The following is a 25,028-nucleotide window of genomic DNA, read 5'->3' on the forward strand; positions in this document are numbered from 1 at the left end:
TGACATATCTCCCTTTTGTACAATCACAATACTTTGGCACGAAATGATAGGGGGAGAAAAAAATGAAACACGTATGCCAAGAAACACCCTAAGCAACTTATGATATGTTGCTATATTGCTCTCCCAAATGCTGTTGCTTCTTTCTTCTTTTCCTATTTCTCCATGCTCTGTTTTCAGAGAGTTTTTTTTTCTTCCGGAGACTAAATTATTTTTTAAAAAATAATTTATTTATCTAGTTTTAGTTTGTAACATTAACTTCCATAAGATTTTGACTTTTAAATTTTTTCTCCCTCCCTCTCTTCCCCCCTCCCCAAGACAGAGTGCAATCTAATATAGCTACTTATACATTCATATTAACCATATTTCCCCATTAGTCATGATGTAAAGAAGAATTAGAACTGATGGGAGGAACATGAGAATGAAGCAATAAAACAAAACAACAAAAGAAAAGGAGAGCAAATAGTATGCTTCCATCTGCATTCAGACTCCATAGTTCTTTCTCTTGATGTGGATAGAATTTTCCCTCATGAGTCTTTTGGAGTTGTCTTAGATCCTTGCATTGCTGAGAAGAGTCAAGTCTATCAAAGTCAGTCATCACACAGTGTGGCTGTTACTGTGTATAATGTTCTCCTGGTTCTGCCCATTTTACTCAGCATCAGTTCATATAAGTTTTACAGGTTTTTCTGAAGTTCCCCTGCTCATCATTTCTTATAACACAGTAGTATTCCATTACATTCATATGCCACAACTTGTTCAGCCATTCCTCAATTGATGGACATCCCCTCAATTTTTAATTCTTTGCCACTACAAAAAGAGCTGCTATAAATATTTTTGTACATGTGGGTCCTTTTCCCATTTTTATGATCTCTTTGGGATACAGACCTAGAAATGGTATTACTAGGTCAAAGGGTTTATACAATTTTATAGCCCTTTGGGCATAACGGAGACTAAATTCTTTAATACATCTTCAGATTTTCAATTTCTTTAAAAATAGACTTTGTTCTTGTGGTTTCTCTTGTTTAAAAGTTAAAATGCATTTTATTGATATCTTATTTTTATATCACCTGTATTTCCCAGTGTATTCCTTCCCTTTCCACCAGCCTTTTATAGAATTTTAAGAGTTCCAATCTGTGTAACATTCAATGATTTACAAAGCCGCTTCCTCACAACAATCCCTTGAAGTTAGTAGTGTAAGTAGGATTATCCTGTCATTACATATGAAGGGGAAAAGGGAGGCAGCTAGGTGACACAGTGAATTGAGCACTAGCTCTGGACTCAAGAAGACCAAGTTCAAATGTGATCTCAGATACTTACTAGCTGTGTGTTCCTGGGCAAGTCACTTAACCACTGCTTCAGTTTCCTCAGTGGTAAAATAGGGATAATAATAACAACACTTACCTCCCAGAGTTCTTGGGAGAATCAAATGAGATATTTGTTAAATGCTTAGCATTGTGCCTGGTACATAGTAGGTGCTTATTCTCTTCCCATATTCTCCAACCTCCCTTTTGAGTTCAGTAGTCTAAGTAGGATTATTCCATTATTGTACATGAGGAAACCAAGCTGGAACTTGACCTCAGTTCTTTTGGCTCCAAGTCCAAGACTCATTCCATTACACCAAGCTTTCATCTCTTTTCTCTTTTGGGTGAATTCTTTCATATTTTCCTCTTTTTCCTGTATTTTCTTTCTTTCCATTTGAATTAATGTTTTTTCTTATCCAAATACTATGCAGCAGCATTTCCTAAGCACCTACCTGTTCAAGGCAGAGAGCTCTGTACAAAACTATAGAAATGGCAATCATCAAATGGATATACTATGCATAAGTATTGGTGTTCTTCGTAAAGCCAAATATTAAAGTTACGAGTTATGGAAATGCTTGTTTTGTTCAGTGGATTGAAAAAAAATAAGGATGAGTTACCAGCCAAAAGAAGTATTGCTGGAGGTGGCAGCAGTCACTCTCCCACTTGTAGTTGTTCTGGGGAGACATTGTAGAGAAGGAAGGAAGGCTATTTGGAGCCTGGAAATGGACAGCAAGGACCTTCATGACCTGAATCATGAAGAGAGTACTATAGGGCAAAAGCATTGGCCTGTTGACTGTATCATCTTGGGCCAGTCATTTCCCTTTTGTGCTCCTCTGTTTCCTCATCCATAAGATGAAAGAAGTTGGATTGATTGCATTAGATGATATCTGAGGTACCTATTGACTTTGGCATACTGTGGCTTCTTCCTACTTCTAGTGAAACCCAATCACTTTACTTCAGGTTTATTGAAATCTTTGACACTTACTAGCTTTGTGATCCGGGGCAAGTCTTTTAACCTGTCTGCCCCAGTTTCCCCATCTGTAAAATGAGGATACTAATAGCACCTATCTTCCAGGGTTGTTATGAGGATCAAATGAGATAATATTTTTGAAGAGCTTTGAAAATCTTAAATGTTAATGATTATTATCTTTGCTATTGACTCTTAAATAGACACTGAAGTGCTCATTCTCTTAACAATCAAAGAGGACGGGGACTCTCCACTCCAAATCATGTTGATTTTGAACATGTTGTGTTGTATAAAAAAATAGTAGTATGGTTTCATATGTAGGGAGGTGGGTAGGGATGAGTCAAGTATCTGTTCCTTGTAAAATAATCACACACACAATGTGGCAATCATAGGGAACTTTGTCAAAGGAGATCATTTAGAGCCAAAGTTGAAGAATTTATAGTTGACCACACAGTATTTACTGGTGAGTCACTTCCACATTGTGGTTCCAAGCTATCCAGCCTGCCTTGCTGTACACTGGAAATGTCTTCCTTCTTCTGGAACACCAAGTTGACCCCATTTGGCCATCATTTATAGTATGTGTGAAAATCCAGCATCTCCATGGTGCCATGTCTACCTTAGCTGAAGGAGAGTTCTTGGCTTCTCCCCCCTGCCCCCCCAACCTCATTCTACCTAAAGGCTTATTTCCAATCATTTTCTCTTTGCAGTATATATATATATATATATATATATATATATATATGTGTGTGTGTGTGTGTGTGTGTGTGTGTGTGTGTGTGTGTGTGTGTGTATGTATGTGTGTGTGTATGCTATATAAATATCACATATATGTATCTATTTACATCTTTGTTATTGTGTGTGCTGTTGTCAGCATGGCTCCACATTAGTGCTATAATACCCACTGAATTAGACCATAAGCTCTTAGAAGGAGGTTCCCTTTTAGTTTTCTTCATAGAGCATCCACTTTAGCATCTCTAGCAGATGGAAGTTTAAATGATTCTGTTGATGATGATGAAATAAGAATATGGTAAAGATATTACAACACATACAGGTGGACAGAGAGGGAGTGGGATGAATTCAACAGACCTTCTCTGTAATACAGATTTTAAAGGACAGAAATGTCTCATAATCCAGATTATGATCCTGGTAGGATGGACCTTTTGCCATATGTTTGGGGAATGCTTTAAGCATGGCCCATCAGAACCTCAGTAAAGCTACTTTAGAATAGGATGTATGAATAAAGCACCTAGTAAGTGCATATGGTGTGCTACAAAGAGAAAAGTAAGACAATCCTGACTCTTCATTGCAATACAAAAATAACTCAGTGGAAGGGAGCTCCGAAGCTTAGGCCGGGGACATTAGCAATAGAATTATGCTACTGAGAGCTGCTCCATTTGTGGAGCCTTATTCACCTTTGGCCAATGTTCAAGTCACCCATAAAGGTCCTTTTTAGGTGGATGAAATCGATGACAATGAAAGTAGCATAGACTTTCCCATTTAGGCAATATTAATACACTCTGCTTTCCTCTCACTTCCCATATTATGAACCATTCACAGTACAGCTCGTCCAAACTTAGAACGTTACACTCAAGATGATTTAGATCAATGTGAAGCTAATAAGGCAGAATTGATATAAGTAATTGTTTAACATTAGCTCCATCAGGTTGAAGCAGCTCAAGGGTGTAGGTGTTTCAACTTTTAAAATCCAATAACATCCATTAATTAAGGATCACTAAAGGCATTGAAAATCACAATTGACTTTGATTAGGTCAATGAAGAATCACATAAAGGCCTCATTACTATTGTCACTTAGATGGAGAAAAGAGACCTGCTTTCACCAAGCTACAAAAAAGAAACATCTGTATAGCTCTAGGGCCTGATGAGTGGAGTAGAATTCACACTATTCAAAGTTATGATTGTGTAAAATAGTTTATGTTACAGGAAATTAGAATCATCGATTTTCAGCTAGAAAGGGCCATCAAGAAAACCATTAAGTCCAACTTCCTCATTTTATATATGAGGAAACTAAGGCAGAGAAACAATAAGTGACTCCACCAGAGTCACAGAGCTATGAAATATCTGAGGCAGAATTAGAAACCAGGTCTTCCTGGCTCCAACTCAGTTCCATTACTTGGACAGATTTTGAGAGATAGTGGAGAATAGAAGGGTCTGGCATGCTAGCGCCATGGAGTCACAAAGAGTCAGACATGACTGAGCAACAATCACAAAAACCATTCCGTTACTCAGTTATATCATCAAAATGTAATAATACTCAGGTAGAAAATGGGCTTTTATCAGCAAAGCGTATTGACAGAACCGCTGTCATGTCAAAGTTACCATTAGAATGGGTATTGCATTATCTTTCTTGACGTAGTTTGCATACTCACACTTATCTCCCTTAGCCTCTACTATTCATCTTATCTTTTCATCTCTTGAAATGCTTCTGCACAAGGTAATTGATTTTAGTGGAGAGAAGTGGAATTCATTTGGGGGACCACATATTTCATTTTCTCTGGAGAGTGCTAATTTATAAAAGTTATGTCTTAGGAAAGCTGGCATTTAAGTGGAAACTCAGCCTATTTTGAGTAGCTACCCTAATTAAAACCATATATAACCTAATACCATCTAATGGTCATTGGCCCCATACTACTTCCACAATTGTACTGCAGGCATAGCTGATTCTAGGAGGGTATGACTTGCTGTTGGCCCCATGTGCTGAAGAACTGAGTGGCTCAATGGGCTTTCAGTTTGAGGTTTAAAAAGCCTTTGAAAACATTAGATTTTGTCTGGAGATACTCCACGTATATTAATTTAAGAGGGAAGTCTGATGAAATCTGTTCCAAAAATGGGCAAATAATAATAGCAAATATTGACACAGCACTTTAAGGTTTGCAAATCCCCTTATACATATTATCTCATTTCACTTTTACAATTACTCTGGGAGGTAGATAATTAACCCTATTTTATAGATGAAGAAACTGAGGCAGAGGTTAGGTGACTCTTGCTCAGGGTCGTACTATTAGTAAGTGACTGAGGTTGGATTTGAACCCAGGTCTTCCTGACCACAGGTCCATTGTTGTATCCTCTGTGACACTTAGTTGCTCTTGGGCTGACGGCAAATTTGTCATGTGCTATAGTAAACAGTGCAAGGGACTAGTGGTCGGAATCCCTCAGTTTTTACTCCTAATTCTGCTTACTAGCACATGAAGTACTCTTCTGGTTGAGTCTGTGGAAGAAACTACATTCTAATTCTACCTTGAGGTTGTGAAAGATTGAATGTAAAAGGAAAAGGGGATGGCAGAGAATGAGATGGATAGAGAGTGTCACAGAAACAATGGGCATGAACTTGGACAGATTTTGAGAGGTAGTGGAGAATAGAAGGGTCTGGTGTGCTAGCGCCACGGAGTCACAAAGAGTCAGACGTGAACAACAACAAAAACCATTCTAGTTGATCCCAGGTTATAGATTCCTTTCAAAGGATACTTATTAATACTTACTCATTTTTTAAAGGGCCAGAGGAAAATCAATAAATCCTAGCAAAATTAGAACTCAGGTCTTCCTGGTTCCAACAACTTTCACACTTAGTTCCATTAGACCAGATCACTAAATGGTGGTAGAAATTGTAGAAAATGGGCTTTGATCAATAAGCTGCATTGACAGAACATCTATCATGTCAATCGAAGTTACCATTAGAATGGATATGGCGTTATTCTTCTTGATATATTTCACGTACTCACTCCTGTCTTCCTTAGTCTCTGCTATTCATCTTTATCTTTTAGTCTCTTAAAATGCTTCTGTGGAAGGTAATTGATTTTAGTGGAGAGAAGTGGAATTCACTTGGGGGACCACATACTTCATTTTCTCTGGAGAGTGCTAATTTACAAAAGGTATATCTTAGGAAAGCCGGCATTTCAGTGGAAGCTCAGGCTCTGATATTCTGAGTGGCTTCCCAAATGAAAGCCATCAGTAACAGGGTTGTTTCATTTTGGTTATAGTATCTGAGTGTTTAGCATGGCATCTGGCACAATGGAGATGTTTAATAAATGCTTGTTGATTGATTGATAAGTTGCAAGCATCTTTACGGTGGACTGTTGAGCAGTACGAGGAGAGATGACCTTGTGTATCATGAAGTGATGTTACCTGTTGAATCTTGTGTGCAATGAAACCAAGTTTCCAGTTCTTCTATTCACCTTTCCATGGAAAACTTGCCAGCCTTCTTTCCAATTAACTCCTTTATGTCTTATAGTTTTATTTATACTGAAGATGTCAATGTGAATGTTTTTCTTTTCCTCCAGTACACTTGTTGGTCACTGAACAAAGATTGCCTGTTAAGAGTGCCAACAGTTCTCCGAACAACATCACAAAAAATAAAAGTGACTACATCTTAAAAAATATAGAATGATTTGTTACTAATTTCATAATTAGCCATATTTATTTAATCAGACATTGCTGGGTAGTGTGTAGGTCAAAATAAACACCAAACCAAAACAAATCTATGGAGGGAAAAGAAATGTTGCTTGAAATTACAGCAGCTCCAATATGGTCTTTTAAAATTAGAGAGATGAACAAAAGTAAAGACACAGATTCTATCAATGTTTATTGAATATGTGACCCTGAGCAAGTCATTTAAATTCCTTAGGCCTCCTCATTTTCCACTTCTATAATATGAGTAAACTGAGCTAGAAGGATCATAGGCTTAGAACTAGAAGAGGCCCTCATCTTTTTATGGAGAAGGAAACTGAAGCCCAGAGACATTATGTAACTGGCCCAGGGTTACACAGGTAGTGAGTTAGGATTTGAACTGAGGACATCTGATGCCAAATTCACTGCTTTTCCCACAGCACAGTAGGACCTCTCTGAGGGCCTCTCCAGTTGTACACCTGTGACCACATGATGCTACAATCCTGTGATTTTTGAGATTAGTTTAATTTATGCAAAATAGTCATTGCAACAAGGAAGCAGAAAGGTGGATGGAGCCTAGAAACCTTAAATACCTAATCTTGAAGCAGAGAGGTGTGTCAGCTAAGAACACCATTCATTTAGAGTACAAGCTTCCTTGTGACATGTCATGGGAGAGAATATTAGAACACTATAAGTGGCATCATACAAAATAGCTATAAGCATTTGAGGAGAAAATGACTCAATGTATGAAGTATGCTGAGCTTTATTATATAATTGTATAGAACTTCAGATATTCAATATATCTTTCCCCAGAACCTCTTAGTGTATATTATAGAGCATGACAGATTAATTTATAATATGATTATGAACTCATGTTTGAATTAATAGACTCATAGACCTTTAGAGCTGGAAAGAGTTTGAAGATATTTATAACCACTCTCATTTTGTAAATGCTAAGAGGTTAATGTTTTGCCCAAGGTCACACAGCTATTTCCTTTCCTGTAGAAAAAGGACTCTGAAATCAAGATCCTAGCCACCGAATTGTGAACAACAAACAAGAATTAGAAAAGAGATTGCGATTGTCTTAATGGTTAAGGGGTGATGGATTAGTTAAGAGGTTATTTAATACCAAAGAGAAGATTTGTATGTGAAAAAAGGTAGTTCTCATAGTCATAACTTTCACTCAGGGAACCTAAAGGAATAGGGTTAAATCAGCAACCAAGAAAACTGAAATGGCTTGATGGGATAGAACTGAAGAGTCAGAGACATAAACATTTAATTTGAAAGCAAGGCAGGGTGACCCCGTTCATTGGCTCTGTTTCTTTTCTGCTGCTAAGCTAGACATTTTGGTGGGTTTCTCGTAGGTGATATTTGGATGCTTACAGAATATCTAACTACCCCAGAGAAACACATTTACTAGCGTAGCCAGCCTTTCATGCAGCAACAAGACAATGAACATGATTAGCATCTAAGTGGTCACCAAGAGGGTTTCATTAAAATGAGCAACCGGAACCTTATACCTCTCGGGCTGTTATTATTTCAATCTGGGAAGTTGTAGATTTAGCAAAAACAGAAATGCATTGATTAAGTTGGGGACTGTAGTCTCTACAAACAAAACCTAATGAAAATTTAGACTTTTTTTTTTAAAAAACCCAAATGAATTCTTCAGTGTTAACCTGTGGGTTCAAAACAAAATTAACTATAACAGTATTAGGAAATCTCGACTATGCCTTCAATTCTGTGGCATGATGGAAAGGAGCATTGGCTCTGGAGGAAGATTCACATCCCACCTTTGATGATCCCACCTGTGTAGTCTTGGGCAAAGCACTTAACCTCTTGGGCCTCACTTTTCTCATCAATATGATGAGACTTTGGCCAGGGGTGGGGAGCCTTCGGCCTCGAGGCCACATGTGGCCTTCTAGGTCCTCAAGTGCAGCCCTTTGACTGAAACTTGGATTGAAATTTGGAACTTGGAGGCCGCAGGTTTCCCACCCCTGGTTTAGATGGTGGCCAAGGTTCCTTATAACTCTAAATCTGTGATCCTATCATCACATACAACTTGATGATTCAGTCAGAAAAAAGACTCATCCTGCCACTAAGAATGTGCAGAGGGGCCTTTCATATGTGAAACTTTCAGGTTCAGTCTGGTCCTTGAGTTTCATTGCTCAGACCAGATACAGATGAATTCCAACACTGGTCTCTATAGACCAGTTGTGTGCATATGTTCCAACCAACCCATGATAGTTTTTTTTTTCTTTCTTTACCTCACTACTCAAATCTGGAGAATGTCCAGTTTGGAAGCAAAAAGATTGATAATCTCAGTCTATACCTAGTTCCTTTCCCTTGCCCTACCCCCTGTGATTTTTGCTATCACAGCAGCTGCAATGTGTCAGGGGGTAATTGGGAAAGGGTTAGACTCTCATACTCCTGCCAACATGAAAAGGAAGGGAATAAGGCAGTTCCTTTTTTTCTGTCCTTCCTTCCTTCCTTCCTTCCTTCCTTCCTTCCTTCCTTCCTTCCTTCCTTCCTTCCTTCCTTCCTTCCTTCCTTCCTTCCTTCCTTCCTTCCTTCCTTCCTTCCTCCCTCCCTCCCTCTCTCTGTCTCTGTCTGTCTGTCTCTCTGTCTGTCTCTCTGTCTGTCTGTCTGTCTCTGTCTCTGTCTCTGTCTCTCTCTCTCTCTCTCTCTCTCTCTCTCTCTCTCTCTCTCTCTCTCTCCAAGGATTTATTAAGCATCTATTATGCTAGGTGTTGGAAATATAAACACAAAAGTAAGACATCCCCCACTCTTAGGAAGCTTACATTTTGCTAAGAGGATATCTTACCCTAATGGGGGACTGGCTAACGAGAGTCCAGTCTTTATTCTGCCTGAAGCAATTTCCCATGTGAAGGGTTAGGGATCCTGCCTCCAGGCATATATAATGGAGGCCCATGATCTCTAATTCAGGTCATGTGCAGCTATTCTGTGACTGCTTCATATCTGCTTATTGCGTTTCATTGAGATTCCTTTGTGTTTGAATGCTGAGCCAGAAGAGACTGTGAATACCAACAAGATACTAATAGACCAAATCAACTTTCTTTTCTCTGGTGGAGAGTGAGGCAATAACTGCTATTAAGTGACCAGGTGAAGGTAGTAGAATGTGGCCCATTGAGCTCTATTGTATACAATGATGTGGAGATAGCTTGTAATAGTCATTTGGCACTTATCCTAACCATCTCACATTAATAGCACCTATTTTGTTGAAATTTTTTCTTGCCTCTTTATAAGCTAGATTATAAGCTCTTTCAAGGCAGGAATTGGGTCTCAAGGTCCTTTGAGTCTCCTACAATACTTCCTATACTTTACATGTAAAACCATCAAGAACACTAAGTGTTAATATTAGTAGCAAAAGTAAAAGTGACTAAATTCAGGTGGTTTAAAAAACCACATTTGAAAATATTTTTTCTCATATTTTCCTGCATTTCAATAATCCCCCCACCCCCACTTTATTTCATTAACTGCCAAGCATTTTTGTTTTTTACTCAGATAAAAGAAATGATGGAAAAAGGAAATAGCCTAGAGGATCCAGGAAACAGGTAGAGACTATAATGTGCAATTTATTTAATGGAAAAATGTAATGACATATCTGACTTTCCATAATCCCTCAACCTATATTTATGTTGCCAGTCATCTACTAAATGCAATTGCACATAGGAAAAAAATGTCTTGTGCTGAACTATAAAAATTTAGCCTCATTGGACCCAAGTTAAAAGAAGAAATCTCAAATCTCACTTTATCTAGACCTCACTGATGGACTTATGTTCTCTTTTGCATTTGTGTGTGTTTGAGTGTGTGAGTGTGTGTGTGTGTGTGTGTGCATGTGTGTGTATGAAAGACAGTGATAAAAGGAGATAATACCCTCTTTTCAATCCTCCCCCCCCTTCAACTAGCTTCTGATCCATAAGGAAAGGAACCATTTCTTATTTAATCCTGGTATCTTTCCCAGAAACTAGCACAGTGTTCTTTATGCCAGGACTGTTTGCTAAATTTTATTGAATTGAATTAAATTGAATTTCTTTGTACCCAGAATAACATCAAGTTCAAAAGCTATATCTACAACTGATACTGCCAAGTTAGGAAAATGTAGGCTTAGGTTATCTCTAAAATACAACGAGGGCTGGTGGTCTTATTCAGTGCTGGAAATGAGGTTTAGCTATGCCATGATATTTGAAGAGCTAATTAAATAAGGCTTATCTACTACAAATCGCTCCCTCTGTATCATAGTGTCTGAAGCTATTGTCTCATATTCAGAAAGTGATTGTTGAGATGTAAATAACTTACCTGGAAGGAGTAATTATTGTTATTAATATTACCTTTTAATAGCTTGAAAATATCCTTATGGATCGGTTTTACATTTAATAGACAGGAGAAGATAGGACCCAGGACCCATTGATTACACCAACATGTGGAGGGACCTTCCTCCTTACAGGTAGTCCAGAGAAAGCCTTCCCTGTGCCTTCAGACTTGTCATTCTCTGCATTCTCTGCCATCTTGTGCCATATGGTGTGAAGCCACTTCCTCACCCAGCTCTTCACTGCCCATGATTGTGATACCTCTTATGCAGTGCTTGCTATTCTCCTCATTTGCTTGAAGAGATATTGCCCAACTCTATGGAAAATCAGTCAATCAACATTTAATAAACATGCTATGTGCCAGGGATTGGAAATGGGCCATCCCCTTTTCTGCTACAACTGCTATAGTCTTGCTATTCTCGGTACTATCACTGCAACCACACTCCTCCCCCAACAATTTTGGGAAAATGGGAAATCAATACAAAAAAATGGGAAAAGATAATTCCTAGCTTTGGGTTTTCTGAGAGAGGCATGTTTGATGAGGTAGGGTAGGCTGGAGCCAGGACTATTGTTTCGAAGTGATGAGACCTATGGTAGCAAATTTATTTTGGAAGAGAGGGTGATTAGGCAGGTAGGATAAGGATTGTAGTGGAAGGAGGGGGAGACTAGGGAAAGGAACATGCTGAAAGGGGAATGGGGCAGGGCAGGAGCACTGGGAAATGCCAGAGACCAACTTTTCTCACTTTCAAGCTTTGTTGAGATCCTATGATAAGTATAGCCTTTAATTACATTCTCCATTTTGTCCCATTCTCATCGTTTCTACTGTCTTATTGATGATCACGAGAATAATGATAATAAAAACATCTTGAATGGAAGAAAGAATATTAAAATATTAAAAAAACCCTAAACTAATACCTTCTACATCAAAAAGATATTTAATAAGATGCTTATATATAATTAACTTCCATTATATACACATATATATGCTTTTTTTTTCCCTTTCAAAAAGATCTCATTTTAGTGGTGCAATCTATATCCAGACCAATGAAGCATATAAAGAATATAGTGAAACTTAATCTTTTCTACCTAAAAGTGAGCACACGTCATTATTTGCTGGAAATTCATAGTCTACTGACAGTATCTCTTTAATTTCTGCAACTGAAAAAAAATTCCCCAGGTAGGTTCTGAAATAAGTAATAGTGTTTGTGATTTTTCTACCCTTTATCATAGTTTGACAAATTAAAGTGCCTGTTCCTTTTTTTGGGTGAACCTGGGTTAAAAAGGCGGAGTACTCGGAAAGGAGCCTCTCATTCCTCCCTGTCTCTTTCTTGGTTGCTAATTTCACATCTATTATTGTATTAGCTCATTTGCTTAAAAATGAATATTTGGCTTTTCTTCTATCATGGAAAACATTTCCATCAGACAGAAACTCACTTGCTAGGAAATCATTGATTGGTTAAAAATGTAGATTAAAAACAATTAAACAGTATGGTATGCTAGCTAGCTACGTTTGGTAGGGGGTCTTTTTCCCCCCAAGAGTTCCTCATTTGCATTAGAAAAAAAATATTGTTTTATTGTTGGCAGTTGAAAATTTTGCAAGGAATCCAATGGTCGACACAAGCATTTCAGTGGCAAAAGAAACAAACCTAAACATTTTAAAATATGATTAAATTGAACTTTTTTCTCTAAGTACTCCAAATTGTAAGGATAATACCACCACTAAAGTCCTATCATTGTGGCAAGATGGTGACTTCTCTGGGTTCTCAAAAGCAAGGCTGGAAAGACTTTGAGGACAGGCCCAGGAAATCTGTCTTTTCAGCATTAGAGTGATGTTCCATTGCAACAACTCTCTGAGATCATTGGTTTAGTTCAATAGAGGTTGTCTCCTGTGTTGGAAGAGAGAATGCCTACATAGAAAAACTTAGAGGATATAATAATAGCTGGTGCTTTAAGGTTTATAAATTTCGTGTATATTTTCTCAATTGAGCCTTATAATAATACTCTAAGGTTAATTTTTTTTTTTGGTCCAAACTTGTGATTTCATTGGCAGAGGAGGGAGGTTCCTGTATGAAAACCCCCGCCTCGGATACAGATCAGCCACTCATCTCTGTTATGTTGTTTGTCTTTGTTCTCGAAGAGGACCATGACATCAGAGAGGTGACACCACGACATGCAAATGAACTGGATTGGAGTGAGGGCGGGCTGTGCAAAGTCACCAGCCTGACTTTCTCCTCCAGACTCATCTGAATCCAGTGGCCAGATAGCGATCACGACGACTGAAGATGGCCCAGGATACAGTGGGAGACCTGGGGCTTTTCAAGTTATGATCTTTATCCATTTCAGTTCTACTGAGGCAGCATCCAATCTGAGGCAGAGAATGGCTTCCTTACTTAGTTAAGAAAAATGGATCTGTGAGGAGAAGACCCTTACAGTTTCTGGCCAAAGTAGAAACAATTGCTATTTACATTCATTCTGAGAGAATCTGGGCCCAAACAATGACCAAGTAGGACTTGGCCTGGGTTTCTGCCTTAGAAGGTTGCCTGGGAGTACTGAGAAGTTAAGAGACTAGTCCATGATCACATAGCTGGTATATATCAAAGACAGAACTTGAACACAGCTCTTGCTGATTCTAAGGATCATAGATTTAGGAAGGAAGGAAGGAAGAAGGGAGGAAACAGGCATTTATTGAGTGCTTATTGTGTGCCTAGATTGATAGTTGGAAGGGTTGGTTCCTGAAAGGTTTCCTGTTTAATTCCCTCTTTGTAAAGAGGAAGGCACTGAAGTTGAGTAACTTGTTTAAGGTTATATAGTAATGGGGGTCAGCTAGGTGGTGCAGTGGATAGAGCACCAGCCCAGAAGTCAGGAGGACCTGAGTTCAAATCTGGTGTCAGACCAAACACATGACACTAGCTGTGTGACCCTGGGCAAGTCACTTAACCCCAATTGCCTAAAAAAAAAAGATTATGTAGTAATGATTTGAACCCAGGTGCTATGACTCCAAATCCTATACTATGCTGCCTTCCTTAGGCTGGACTTCTATCTATGACATCATTCTGACTCTTTATTAATATAGATATTATTCTAATTTTACAAATAAAGAAGCTTACAAATAAAATAAGTAAAATATTTTAATTTCACAATGACTTGTCCACGGTTGGACTACAATAGAGTAGAATTTTAGCTTGGGTCTTGTCATTGCTCTCTCTGCAAACAAACTGCCTGTTATCCCTGACCTTCATCTTCACCTGGCATAAAGGGTTTGAATCTAGGTGGAGACTGCTTCCAGTTCTCTCGGCTCAGCCAACCTAGGCAGCTAAATTGTGCACTTCTCCCTGCCCCAGCCTCAACATTTCTAAAAGGTTGTTGTGTTTTTCCTTAAAGACATTTACTTACTTATATCTCAAATAATAAAGTAAATCTCTGTGTCCTTTGAAAGGAAAGGGCACCTGCTCTCATTATTGTTGCAATTATTTAAAATTTAACATTTAAGGCCAAAGAATGAATGGCATGAATTCATGAATGCCAAGCTATGGATTTATTATGTGTATATGTTCTGCTCTCCATATTTCCAAGCTTGTCTTTCTTACTAGACAAGGCATTTGCAGTGAAGGGCTCAGAGCTATAGAATGAAGATGTAGCCTTAGAAAAGACCCATGGATAGGAGAGGAACATGGCTTAAAAACCAGAGGAGTAAGTGGTTTAAACTACATGAATGCTGAACAATACAATCCTAAGACCCAGCCAGGAGACAAGACTTTTCAGAGTCCTTTAACATACTTCATGGGAGTTCATCACAGTGTTGGTTCTTTCCAAGCAGTATGGTGAGTTTTCCTCTGAGATGGCTCATCTATCATTCCTAAGAATGTTGTATGCCCAGGAGGAAGCACCATTTTATCTCTATGGCTAAATTCCAGTTGTTTCTGTGTGGCCCAGGCTCAGGAAGAGGAATTTATGGGCAATTTTACATTATAAACAGAGCCCTAAGACCCTCGTTGAAATCTAATGTCCAAGTGACTCCTGCCTTTCTGCGAGGGTAGTGCAAAACCCATGCTTAGCAAGAATTCCCAATGATGCAGTCAGGCCTTGTAAGTGAACGAGTTCAAGTGATCTTTTGACTCTGTGAAATAGTTTTAAATTGTGCTTAAGCAGATGAAACCATCTATTACCATTAAAAATTGCTGTCTGGGTTTTTGTATTTGTCGGTGGAAAGTAATTTCAGTTCTAGAAACTATCTTTAAAAAATCAAATTGGGCAGTATTTCTTTTGCAAATATCATCCTGCTTTTACCAGGTGTACCATTAGAGTCACATTAAATACCAAGTAAGTAGAGACCAAATGAAAGTGACTGTGACTCAGCTCAGAAATCCTCAAATCACCCCATCTTCACAGAACTCATGGTTTAGAAAGTATGGATGCAGCAAGCTCCCATCCAGCATAATTAAAGTGTTCTGGAAATGGTGGTCTGGCAAAACACACAAAAAGAGCTATGAACGTTTTGGACTTTTTCCCTCAGTAAGATTAATACCAGTATAGGAGCCTGGGATGATTGGCACATTGATAGACCTTGCCTGGGGAAGAATAATGTGGCTTCTAGCCCCAGAGGAATTCGTTTTGGCACTAAGTGGGGCTAGAGTGCCTCAGGACGAGACTGCTTCTTTCTGACTATTTGGAGTGGGTAGAGTCTTATTGTAGCTCTGATATGTGACCAAGATTATGGTGGCTTTAGGTAGTAATTGGAAGTAGCAGCTTATACCTAGGCTGGGACTGCTCTCAAGTGACTCCAGAATATTGACAGGGGATGCTATGGGTGTTCGCAGCGGGCTGTTTGAACCCAGGAGCTTCCAGTGTTTTGTTTTTTTTAAGCTAGTCAGGAAACCTAACTCAGCTTCTCATTTATTAAACATCTTACTGTATGTAAATCACTGTGATGGTTGCTGGGAGTACAAAAACAAAACAGTCCTTGCCCTCACAGAACTTCAATTTAAAAAGGCAAAGAGTATTGACTACTAGAGAGGTGAGAAAGGTAGGTGGTTAGAGTTTGGTAATTAGAACTGTGATTTAGGAAGATTATTTTGCCAGCTGGATCTAAGAAAGGTAAGATTAGAAACATGGAGATTAAATAAGAAGCTATTACTGTAGTCTAGATTTGAGGCCATGAGGCCTTTAAGATTTGGGCCTAAGAGTAGAAAGAAAGGGATGATATAAAAGGAATTAGGAAGACAGCATCAACAAGACCTAGAAACTGATTGGATGTTAGGAGGTGAGAACCAATATGGCAGAGTAAGTGGTAAATGACTGCAACTCTCCCATACTCACCTCCAAACAACCATAACATAGAGCCCTAAAACAAATCCTGGAACAGCAGAAACAGCAAAAAGATTGGGCGGAACAATATTTTAGCCCAAGAAACTTGGAGGGTCAGCGAGAAAGGTCCATCTCACTCCGGTGAAAAGGGGGCACAGCCCAGAATGCAAAAGTGTCCCAGTAAACCCCACCTCAGCAAACCAGCAGGAGGTCCAGATATTGGGAGGTGAGGGAGAAGTGATGAGTTAAAGATAATTCTAAAGTCATAAGCCTAGGTGACTGGAAGAATGGAGGTGCCCATGACAGAAAGAGGGAAGTTTGGAAAAAGGGTAGGTCTAAAGAGAAGATGTAAGGAGTTTCATTTTAGACATGTACCATTTGGAGATACTAATGAGACATTTAGGTGTCCAGCATACAATTGGAGATGTGCTATGAAGTACAGGAAAGAATTTAGGGCTGGATTAACAGATTTGGGAGATACTTACATGGAAATGATTAATGAAGCTGTAGGAACAACATGATGTAGGAGAATGTAGACAGAGAAGAGGAAGCAGCCCAGGACAGGGCACTGGGGACTATGTTATGGGAAGGAGAGAGATGATGGTCCAGCAAAGGAGGCTGAGAAGGCAAAGTCACATAAATAGGGAACGAGAAAAATGATGTCAAGAAGAGATTAACCAGGTGACCAAATAATGTCAGAAGCTTCAGAGAAGTGAACATTTAGCAGTTAGGAGATCATTTGTAACCTTGCAGAGGGTGGTTTCTATTGTATGGTCAGGTAGGAAGGTATATTGAAAGAACTTGAGTGACTGGGAGGTCAAGAAGTGGAGGTAATGCATCTAGATGACTTTTTCTAGGAGTGTGGCTATGAAAAGAAGAAAAGATAAAAGGGGTAAAGGACAAGTGAAGCCTTTTTTAGGGAGAGGAAACCTGGGAATGTCTGTAGGTGCTGAGGAAAGAAGCATTAGAAAAGGTGATGTTAAAGATTAAAAAGTGAGAGAGGCAATGATCTTTGAGCAAATTCCTGGAGGATATGGGAAGGCATAGGATCAATGGCATAAATAATGGGATTGGTCACACCAAGGAGAAGGGCCACATCCTTACCAGAGATTGGAGTAAAGAAAGAATAGTGGATGGGGAATGGTATAGGGAAGTTTTGAGGTATGAAGCAGCAAAGAAGCCCACAGAGGATGGCTTCTTTTTTCCAATTGCATTGGGACATTCCTTGTTACATGTGTGACCCTAGAAAAACGACCCTAGTTTTGAGAAGTTCTGTGGGTCAGCTCCCATGTAAAACCATAGCTCATAAGCTCCCACCATGTTTTTATTTTTTTTTTCTGGATAGCCAGAGGATACATTAATTAAAAATGAAAGATATTTAATTAAACACAATAGCAAAGAAAACAACAAGAAAAGATACACCAATTGGGTATATTCTCCCAAAGGTATATTGTCCTCGTGGGGTGGAGGATGTGCAAGAATAGATGACATGTGACCAAGGCACACATATGGAGGGCACACATGTAAGAAACAAATGACTATTAAGACACAGACAAAAGGACAAAGACCGTGGTATCCTAGAACCATTAAGAGAGAAGTAAGTAACTCACACTTCCAGAGGCTCAGTGCTGACATATATATAACGCTTCAAGTCTATAATGTTGATCTGGGGTAATTAAGAAAAGGTTAGATAATGTATAGCACATGTGTTTATAAAAATAGAGAACTATGAAATATATTTTAGGAAGACTACTATCCAAAAAAACTTGGAAAGCCAAAGGGGGAAAAAGTAAAAAACCCAAACACCCTTAGATTTACCCTCAGAAATACCTGCACTTTGATTCATCTGTCAGGATGGCCCTAGTGCTCTTTAGGTCAAGGTTAGAATCTAGTATCTGATCAGTTTGAGAAGGTCTTTATTCCCTTCTTCATGCTTTGTCCTAGTTGAATACAGAACAATCAACTGCCCTATCAAAAATTAAATCCACTGTTTAAAAATAGTCATAGGAAATCAGACTGTTCAAAAGGAAATAACATTTTCAGCTGAATCATTTACACTAATGAAAATGTAAATTAAATATTTCCTGCTCATTATTTGTTTGACCTTTTGGATAGAAAAACTTCCAATGATTAGTTGTTCTAGTATTTTTCTTTAAATGTTAAAAAATTGGAGTAGCTGTGTAGCTTAGGCCTAGGAAGCTATTTATCTGATGTGTAGATCTCAATGAAGGTCAAGGTAATGTACATTGGTTGGTGTATCTTTTAAATTTTTTCTTTCCTCTTTCTTCATGCTCACCATTATGTAGTTTTGAGAGAACCTGTGGTTCTTACCTAGGCAACTAGGTGGTGCAGTGCTAGATGCAGAGTCAGAAAGACCTAAGTTCAAATCCACCCTGAGACATTTAAGAGCCATAGGACCTTGAGCAAGGTTTTCTCGGACTCAGTTTACTCATCCATAAAAAGGGATAATAATAGCACCTACCTCCCAGGGTTATTGTGAATATAAAATGAAATAATATTTGTAACATACTCTGTAAATGCTTCAAGTGTTATGTAAATATTAACTGTTATTATTTTTAAAAGTTTATGATGATCAAACTATTTTTGAGGCAAACAAAATGAAACTCTCTGCAAATACTTGGGGCATCATTTCTCTATGTTCCAAGCTTGGAAAATTGGGAGGATGTTGAGGGGCAGCAACAAAAAAGAAGAAAGTTACATTAGGAGGAGGGAAATGATCAGTTCAGTTTAGGGCATGTTTATTTTGAAGTGATGGGGGCATGTCTGAGTCCAGATGTCCATTGGGCAGCTGGAATTGTGAGGCTCAGGGGAGAAGGGACTCCTGGAGACAGAGGTTTGGGAATGTTCCACACAGACATTAATATTGAAGTCTTGAGAGTGGGTAAAGGAGAGGGTAAGAAGGGGACTGAGGAAAGTTCTAAAGGGAATGAATGAATGCATCAGTGCTGGCTGTTGTGGGGACAAGAGCAAATGCTATGAGGATCTCCAGAGACATAGTAGACCAGTAGCATCACAGAATTCAGGGGAGGGGAAAGATCCAGAAGAAGAGATTACTCCAGTGTTAAATAAATGCTATGGCTTGATCAAGGAACATGATTGAAAAGCTGCCAAATTTGGGGTTAAGGAAGTCATTGATAACAATGGGGTGAACTCAAGCTCTTAATGGACAACTTAAACCAAAACAAAAGAAAAAAATATTTATTTCATGTGCGAGCTTTCAATTTTATCGTTATATGTTTTCTGATGCCCCTTTGAAAGATCAGTGAATTTGTTAGTGTGAGGAACTCCCATTGTGGAAACTTCCTCTTTTAATGTGATTTGAAAGCCACCTGTAATTTAGATATTCCTGATATGGGAACTCCTTCTGCCAATACAGATTGCTACACATCTGTGACTTAATAGCCAAGACCTAGAGAGTTACCTGGTGATGTTCTAACAGATTCAGTGACTCACTTGGGATCATGCAGTAAGTGAGTGTGAGTAGGGTTAAAGAAAATATATAAATATGAAAATATGAACATCTCCCTGACTCAAAATTCAGCAGTCTGTCCACTCTGTTTCGTTAGAATATGTATTTTCTTTAACTTTATAATCATGTGTTAAGGGCTTGCTTTGTGCAGAAGACTCTTGTGGGTAGTGGGGGAGATACAAAGTTTAAATAAGACACATGTCCTGTGCTGTACAGGTATAGGAGGTCCCTTAAATCTACTTCCCCAACTCACATTCAAATCTGAAGGTTGGATTTCCAGAGAGACACTTGCTACTTCAAACTCTAGGGGTAACCTAGGAGGCCTTTGCTTCTTACCTCTATAGCTTATAAGCCCCCACCAACGTACTTATTAATAAGCAGTCAGTGGACACAACTCTTAACGAAGGTATTTGCTATTATGGCATTGTAATAACATTAGGTACAGAACATCCTCCCCACAATAATAAGGTGCATTCCCTGACAAAAGCACAGTATCTGTGGGAATATTGGGATCCAACTTAGTACAGTGGTAGTGATAGGCAATGTGGTGAAGGTAATCCACACCTTCTGATATTACTGGAAGTCTCCTCCCTCCTCAGAGTCCTCATGCTGGGTTCCCAGAGTCTGTTCCTCTCCAAAGGAGGTTATCTGTGCATTGTGCCCCTCTGACTGCTAGGCATCATGCCTTCTCTGTATCCAAGTCTGTCTGGATTCCATTTTGCTGCTTCCCAAGGGGCACAGTGTCTGGTCCAGTAATTCCCTTTTAATAGAGCTCCCTTCCATTCATAGTTCTTAGCTTTCAAATTCTCTAGTTCTTAAACTTGAGCTCTCCAACTTCTGGATGGATTACTTTAAAAAATATTCAGGCCCAGGGGGCTTGATTAATTCTCTAAGTAAACACAAAATGTTTTCTGTATGGTTGTATAGACCAAAAATTCTCAAGTTTTTTGGCCTCACGTTTCCTTTGGGCTCTTAAAAAATTGTTGAGGACCCTCCAAAAGGTTTCATTTGTGTGGATTATATCCATTAATGTTTAATATATTATAAATTAAAATATTTCAGCATTATTATGAAAATAGTTTTGACCTCATGGACCCCCTGAAAGGGTTCCCCAGGAGCTCCACAGCATACTTTGAGAACTAATGGAATATAGACCATTGTAGGCAATGTTTCTGCTCACCCTCATTCCACATCCTTTAAAGGTTTTCTGTTATGTTTACAGTTGTGTTTCTAAATTCATTAAACATTTGTTTATTTGTTCTGGTAATAATGGAAGCTGTTAAGTAATTAATTGGTCGGATTTTCTCACAAATTTTGAAGGCACCCAGTATTTGGACTAATGAAAATCACCATCTTGGTATCCAGGCAGCAAAAACATTTTTCAACTTTTGATTCAAATAAAACATCCTTTCATTATTGTTGTTTCTTTTTAATCTGGAAAATGTATAAATACAATTAAGATGATTGTAAACATAAATGCTTGAAATTAAACTTTGAGGCAATTTAGCATCTTTTGAATTGTTTTTAAAAGCAAGATCTTAACCATGTAATGTTATAAGTGATGGCGTTTAAACTGTATTTATCCAAGGTGTTATTTGCTTTATTACAGAAGGGGGCACTTTTGATCTGTATGGGTTTTGGAGCAGAAATGGGAATTTGGAAGGACTCACAGTCTTATGTAATAATGGCATTTTTGTTTTTAGGTGACTTTTTCCTGTGACTGTGAGGACCAGTATGTGGGCACTTTCTGTGAAGAATTCGACGCCTGCCAAGGACAACCATGTCAGAACAATGGCAGTTGCGTTGATGCCATTGAAAAACATGATGGGAACAATTTCACCTGTGTTTGCCTGGCTGGTAGGTTTTAAATGGCATTTTGCACTAAGTCTTAGGCATTTATCCTTTATGTACAATTCATCCTTCTGAAATGTGTACCTTGCATTTAGGTATAACTTAGAGGGAATAAGAGGGCTTTATGTATTTGAAGGACTGTCTCACGGAAGAAGGATTAGACACGTCCTACCTGGCTTCAGAGGAGGGAACTGGAAGAAATAGATGCAAGTTTAAAAAGGACAAATTTAGACATTATTGAGGAAAAAGGGAAAGATCTGTGGATTAGTAATCTAATTGGCATAGGGCAATGATGGATGAGGGCACTTCCATATCTCTACCAATTTTGGTATTTTTCCTGTACCTAGCAGATTTAGAAAGTTTCCCAGAACACTAAGGGGTTAAGATACCTCCTTAGGATCATACAGCCAAGATGGGTCAGAGGCAGGATGAAAAAAAATCTTTCTATAATTAGATATAATTTCCATAATTTCTATAATTAGAAACATCCCAAAGTGGAATGTGCTGCCTCAGGAGTCAGTGGGCTCCCCCCTCCTTGGAAGTCTTTAAGCAAAGATTGGCTGACCCTTTGTCAGGTATCTTTTTTAAGGGATCCTTGTTTAAGTTCAGGTTGGACAAGGACCGTGAGATTCCATTCAATTCCAGTCAATAAATCACTGAGATTCTATGATTCTTTATTCGAGATGGGGATAGCTCTGTTTGACATCAGTTAGTAGACTAATTGCACTCATGACTCTTTTAAGGCCTGGCTCTCTCTATTAAAAAGTAGGGTGAATGATGTGGAAGTCTGTATGAGTTAAATAGCTTTCCTCCTATGTCTTTCCTTTTATTGATGGGTATATGTTGGTCAAGGGCCGTGGATAGTCTGATAGATAGGTGGCAGTTTGGGAAGATAGGCAGAAAGTCTAGGAGAAAGGGATATGCCAATAAGTAAGCCCTATACTAAAAAGCTCCAGATCTTAGAATAGGCCAGCGAAGAAGGGATATTTTTAAGATTTCAATTCTTGGATAGACACAGACATATTTATATGGGTGCATATAATGGAATAGCTCCTTCAGTCCTTCAAAATATCTGTGATTCTGTTGGTGTGGGTACTTCCCTCCTTAACATAGACTTGCAACATTCCTACTATTTAAAAGAAAATCTTCATGAGTTTCTGTGACTAAAAATTTTATTACACTCTGGCCAACTATCCATTGATTATGGGGTTATAGATGTGGAACTGAAAGAGATCCCAGAGGCCATTTAGTCTAACACTCTTATTTTTAAGATGAAGAATCTGAAGGGGCAGCTAGGTGGCGCAGTGGATAGAGTACAGGCCCTGAAGTCAGGAGGACCTGAGTTCAAATCTGGCCTCAGGGCAAACACTTGCTAGCTGTGTGACCCTGGGCAAGTCACTTAACCCCAATTGCCTTAAAAAAAAAGATGAAGAATCTGAGTCCCATGGATAGGAGGGAGATTGTGTCCTAAGGTTCCAAAGGGAGTAAATGTCCAAAGCAGGATTCAAACTCAGGTCCTCTGTTTCCAGGAGAGCCAGATCTCTTTCCAGTTCCTTAAAACTTCCATCTAGTGCATGACAGCTGACATTTACACATCCCTTTTGAGTTTAATACATGATCATCTCATTTGATCACAGCAATGCCATGAGGTGAGCCCCTATAGGTGTGTATTTCTCCAAGCATAGCAAGACTAGTCTTTGGACAGCAGGCATACACTATGTTGCCAAGTTCATGGTTAATGCTTTCTGCTGCTTGCTAAAACCTGTCAGAGCTGGTGTTACACCCACCTTTGGGAACATTCTCATGCTATAAGGTTCAGGTAATGGAACAACATCCTCAGTGTAGTAGCAAGATAGACGATTCTACAATTCATTTCAGGAACCACTTATAAAACATGAGAGGCTGTTAGAGGCAGCACGGCTTGGTGGGTACAGAGATGTCTTCAAAGCCAAGAAGACCTAGATTCCAGGCTCATCTTTGATATATACTGGCTGCATGGCCCTGGGCAAGTCATTTAACATCTTGGAGCTCCAGGTGAATCTACAGGACTGCAAGTTGTAGAGAAAGTGCTCATCTGCATTAGTGAGGAAGTTGACTCACCTGGGAGTTCTGTATATTCATGAGATCACAGGGATAGTCTCTATACCGAGACTTTTCCATCTATTTCATCTGAGACTTGTAATAGTAAATAAACATTTATTAAGCACCTACTATGTGCCAAGTACTGTACTAAGCACTAGGGATACAACTATGAAAAAAAGGATAGTCCCTGCCCTCAGGGAGCTTACAGTCAAATGGGAGAAGATAACATATAGCATAAAGCTGAAAAATCTGGGGTAAAAAGCGGGTACCTGCCTTGGGGGCATAGTGGAGAAGACAAACATGTCCAAAATGAGTGCAGGTAGTTGGGAGATGAAAGATATATGAGGAGATGTCAGTCCCCATTTTGCAGATGAGGAAACTGAGACTGAAAGAGCATTGGATTTGGAATCAGAGGACCTACGTTTAAATCCTTTTTCCATTGTATACACATGTGACCTTGGACAGATCCTTTCACTTCTCTAGGCCTCAGTTTCCTCATCTGTAAAATGAAAGAGATGGATTAAATGACCTCTGCGGTTCCATTCTAGCTCTGAATTTACTAACTTATGATCATATGCTTTGCCCAGGATCACGTAGCTAGTAAGTGTCAGAGACAGGATTTGAACCCAGTTCTTCCTGACTTCAAGTACCACATTCTATCACTATGTCATGCTTCCTGTATAAATAAAATAATGTCTCTGAAGTATCAGAGTATGTCTTTTGTGGGCTTTTTTTTTTTATCTTTTTGGCAAATGGTATCTCGGGCAAGGTGTTTGCTAATGTTAAGATTGCTAGGTGTTTAATTTTTTCCTTCTACCTACTCAAAAGAACATTCTGAGTAATAGTTGCATAATACATTTGAAAACTGCTTTCAGCAATATTAGAAAACCTATGGAAAATTCATTGCTAAAAGACTTCATTTCAAACCCTGGCTCTGTGACTTAGGGCAAGTCACTTCTATCTTTCTGGGCCTCAGTTTCCACTTCTGTAAAATCGATGGCTTGGATCAGGTAGCCTCAAAGGACTTTTCTAGATTTAAATCTGTGACTCTGTGATCTCACAATAGCCTCATCATAAATTCTATAGGAGCAAGAAAGAATGGGCTTGCTTCCATTCATCCAAATTCAACATCTCTAAGTAATATGTACCACAGGTAACACATAGTGGTAACTATGTGACTGTTAGACTGTGGGTTGACTTTGGGACATCTTTATTAGCTGAAGAATAATAATACCTGACATTTATATAGCCCTATAAGCATTTTACATAGATTATCTTATATTATCACCTATTCTTTCAGCCTCTGA

General features: G+C 38.8%; 1 protein-coding gene across 1 annotated transcript in view; it reads left to right on the forward strand.

Moving 5' to 3' along the window:
• Positions 1-25,028, forward strand: part of DNER (delta/notch like EGF repeat containing) — a 340,534-nt gene that overhangs the window by 196,562 nt on the left and 118,944 nt on the right. The window contains 1 exon segment of the mRNA XM_020970975.2: positions 21,492-21,645. Within this exon segment, the coding sequence (XP_020826634.1) occupies positions 21,492-21,645 (154 nt within the window).

Source organism: Phascolarctos cinereus, unplaced genomic scaffold (assembly GCF_003287225.1).
Source record: "Phascolarctos cinereus isolate Bilbo 61053 unplaced genomic scaffold, phaCin_HiC Scaffold_7;HRSCAF=346, whole genome shotgun sequence".
Taxonomy (NCBI): Eukaryota; Metazoa; Chordata; class Mammalia; order Diprotodontia; family Phascolarctidae; genus Phascolarctos; species Phascolarctos cinereus.